Source organism: Photinus pyralis, unplaced genomic scaffold (genome assembly GCF_008802855.1).
Source record: "Photinus pyralis isolate 1611_PpyrPB1 unplaced genomic scaffold, Ppyr1.3 Ppyr1.4_LG9, whole genome shotgun sequence".
NCBI lineage: Eukaryota > Metazoa > Arthropoda > Insecta > Coleoptera > Lampyridae > Photinus > Photinus pyralis.
The window spans coordinates 8,895,886-8,899,965 of NW_022170878.1; the positions used below are offsets into that span (position 1 = coordinate 8,895,886).

Below are 4,080 nucleotides of genomic sequence, written 5' to 3' on the forward strand. Positions count from 1 at the left end.
AACATGATCGTGCAAGGGTGTACACTGTACCCCCCCCCCCCCCCGTGAATACCACCAGTAAATAGTTCCCAGATTCAGGGAGAAAGCTGAATGCGCGAGGAGTTTGTGGGTACCATTGAATGGATTATCGTCCAAGAACGAAAAATTCAATGGTTTCCCAAAAACCCATCGGTAAAGGGGGGAGGGGGGTTGTTACGCACTTTTTCAAAACGTGCGCAGCCTTTAACCTTGTCGGTGATGAACATTGTATACGTTTTGAGGAAAAACATCCCCTGGAGTCCCAGGGGTACCTCCAGAAAATGAAAAAGGTGCTCAAATTCAGGGGACACCGAGAGGTTTGCCCTTCAATGTGATCGTGCAAGTATTGAATGAAGGGTGTGCATGGTTTGGGACCCCCCCCCCACCCCCACTAAATACGACGAGTAAATAAAATTATCAAATGCCGAATTCACTGAGGGGTTTGTAGGGAACCATTAAATGGAATATCCTCCAGGAAAGCAAAATCCAATGATTCCCAATCCCCCCTCCTCTGAATCGGAGAACCTCCTTCATTGTACGGGGAGGGGGGATTACTTACCGCCGGGTGATACGATCTTATGTGCCGAAGGTTGTACACGTTATGAGGGAAAGCATCCCCGTGAGTCTGAGGGTACCCCCAGAAAATGAAGAAGGTACTCAAATTCAAGGGTCACGGAAAGGTTTGTCCCTTAAACAAGATAGCACCGGGGGTGTGGGCGGCATGACTTCAGACTTCGGGAAAGCAACATTCAATGGTTCCCGAAAAACCCTTTGACGAAGTGTCCCTCTAAATTTGAAAACCATTCCATGATCCCCGGGTCTTGGGGTACCTACAGCCTACAGAAAATGAAGAAGATGGTCTTCAAATTCAGGGGTTAGCGAGGGGTTTGTCCCTTAAACATTATCGTGTAAGTACTGAAGGTTTTACAGGTTTTGAAAGAAAAGGTAGCACCGAGGAGCTGGGGGTTTTGGAATATTCCCACTCAATACCCAGAGTAAAGAAAGAGTTCTCAGATTCAGGGGGCAGTTGAATTCATCGAGGGGTTTGTGGTTAACTTTTGAATAGAATATCGTCCAAGAAGGAGGAATTCAAAGGTTTCCCAAACAAATGTTTCTTTAAATTCTTCCAATTCTGGATATTCTTCAGATTCGTAGGGCTCTTCTGTTTCTTCAGTTTTTTGAATTCTTTAAATTTTTCGTATTAATGCATCTTTCAACTATCATCCGTCTCTTTCAATTCTGCCGATTCCTCAAATTCTTCGGACTTTTGACCAACTTCAGATTCTTCAAATCTTTAACCAGATTCTATTTCTGTTTCTTTAAATTTTTCATATTTATGAAATCCTTCCATATTCTTTCGTTTTTTTGAATTCTTCTGATTTTTTGCTCCCTTTTCCTTCATATCTCGTTACCGTCTACACCACAACTCATCGTTTTACATATATTCACCTTGCCCCAGCTGTAGTATCTCACACTACTCTTACGGCATCTTCAAACTTTCTTTAGATCTTCCTCTTAACGTTCTCTCTCTCCATGTTTGTTCATGTATTTTCGCGCGTCCTTTACGCTTCTCTTGGGCCTTTATCCTCCCATTTGTGCTTCTCAAGCGTACTTTGCGCTTTATATTCACTAATTTTCGAGATCTTCATTTTTTCCGTCTTTTTCTTCTTGAAATATCTCACCAAACTGTCCCCTACGGCCCCCATTGAAAGTGCGTCCTTCTAATGTGGCGCCATTACTATTCTCGTAACGCACACAATGGTCGGGTGACATAACAAGCGCGATGATAACGAGCTGACGAAAGGAGCACCTTTTTGACCTACTAATCTAGTCGTATAGCAATACCACTTCTGCACCCAATGTCACCTTACATAGTCGGCGTGCGTCGGTCCGTCGGTACCGCAGCGGGGAGCCCATTCGTGCCGCAATGATACTCGACTTGAAATGGGCGCGAGGAGGGCGCGTCTATCAATATTTAGCGATGCTGACAGGTATGGTTAGATTTCGATATGTAAAATAAGTTACTCTCAGGCAAAAAGTGTCGGACACCCCGAGTCGACCAGGTATTTCTAATTGATTTAGGATCAAATTTCCATTCGGCTCACTAATGTTCACTATACATATTAATTAATTAAACGTTGCCGCATAATAAAAGCGACACATAATTAAATTTGGTGTGTAATTACTAATTTGCAATTAAAACTAGGTAGCTACACTTAAATCAAGCCATAGAATCTCTGTGGTTTAATTAATGTTGCCTATAATTAAGCGTTGCATTGCCCTTGAAGAAAAGAGAGCGCCTAAAAATGGGAAACAAAGCGCGCAGTTCTAATTATGTAAAATTACTCGCGGAGAAATTCGATATACTAATTTCAATTTAATTTAATTAAGCGCGCAGCTCTACCGTTGTAATGAACCGCACCGAGTAATTAAGCGCACTAATTAATTGTCCGGTGGCGTATCTCTAAAGAAATAACGAAATAATTTACCGCAGTGAGTAATTTCATTTAATTAATCAGCTAACAATTGCATTTAACATTAATTTGCTCGAAATTAGAATTTTAATTAACATTAATTGCAATTGTTGGTGGTTCTAACACAAAATTTCGAAATTAGACCCTGGTCGTAATTAGTACTAAATTATTTCAAATTGCAGGTACTTTATGCATCGTATCCAGCGGAATGCACTACGGATGGTCCTCCCCTTCGCTGCCCCAGCTGCAGCACCCTAACTCGACGCTCCCGGTGACGAACGAGGAGGGCTCCTGGTTGGCGGTGATGCCGCTGTTCGGTGCGTCCATCGGTTCTCTCTTCAGCATCGTGACGCTAGACCGCATCGGTCGAAAGAAAGCGATTCTGCTCTGCGGCATCCCGTCCTTCGCCGCCTGGATCATGGTCGCCACGGCGGACACGGTCACCACGCTGATGTTCGCGAGGATCGTCGCCGGATTCGGCGACGGCCTCTCCTTCTGCGCGATCCCGATGTACCTCAACGAAATCGCCGATCCCGAGGTGCGCGGGTTTCTCGGGTCGAGCTGCGCGACCGCGCTAATTTTGGGGATGCTGCTGATCAGCGTCGTCGGCTCGTACGCGAGCATAACCTGCGCCGCGCTGGTGTGCTCGGTGGCGCCACTGCTGCTCCTGGTGACCTTCCCGTGGATGCCCGAAAGTCCCTACTACCTGATCATGCGAGGACGCGAGGCGGATGCGGCGAGAAGCTTGAGGATCTTCAGAGGCACCTTCGATGTCGACGACGAACTGAGACGACTCTCCGCCGCAATCAAAATTCAGAATTTGGACACCGGGAAATTTCTCGACCTCTTCACCGTGAAGGGCAGTCGAAGGGCCGGGATAATTGCGATGGGAATGCAGACCATTCAACAGTGCAGCGGCATGATGGCGATTGCGTTCTATGCGCACACCATTTTTGAGAGCGCCGGGAGCGCTTTCTCGCCGGTCACGGCCGCCATCATTTACTTCACGCTCCAGGTGGTGTTTTCCGTTGTATCCTCCATGATCATGGATCGAACCGGAAGGAGACCACTGTTGGTCATTTCCATAGTCGGCGCGGGACTGTCTCTGTTCGTCGAAGGCCTCTACTTCTACCTCAAGTGCGATTACCCCTACGTACCCGTCCTGGCGTTAATTGCGTTCGTCGTTCACTTCAGCCTGGGACTCCAGACGATACCGACGTTACTCCTGGGCGAGCTCTTCTCCACGAACGTGAAGGCGTTCGCGCTGAGCCTCTCCGATGTTCATTTCAACCTCGTCGCCATTCTCGTCTCCAAGTTCTTCCAGGCGGTCAAGGATAGCTACGGAATGCACATTCCATTTTTCGCGTTCAGCGCGTCGTGCGTCGCCGGGCTCGTCTTCGTTTTGCGCTACGTGCCGGAAACGAAGGGCAAGACTTTGGAGGAGATCCAGGACGAGCTGCGCGGAAGAGCTCGAGCTGACGATAGCAGGCAGGTTGAAACTTTGCGGAAGATCGTCGCCGAAACAATTGATATATGCAATAACGTACAAAAATAAAAAGCGCCACAACCTACTTTATTCTGTAACAGT

At 46.9% G+C, this 4,080-nt stretch overlaps 1 protein-coding gene across 1 annotated transcript; it reads left to right on the forward strand.

Annotated features, from left to right (window-relative positions):
- Positions 1-1,836: 1,836 nt before the first annotated feature.
- LOC116180575 (facilitated trehalose transporter Tret1-like) lies at positions 1,837-4,063 on the forward strand. The gene is made up of 2 exons (XM_031500647.1): positions 1,837-2,009; positions 2,675-4,063. Exons 1-2 carry the CDS (start codon positions 1,946-1,948, stop codon positions 4,045-4,047), a joined length of 1,437 nt encoding a protein of 478 aa, XP_031356507.1. The 5' UTR covers positions 1,837-1,945; the 3' UTR covers positions 4,048-4,063.
- Positions 4,064-4,080: the final 17 nt, after the last annotated feature.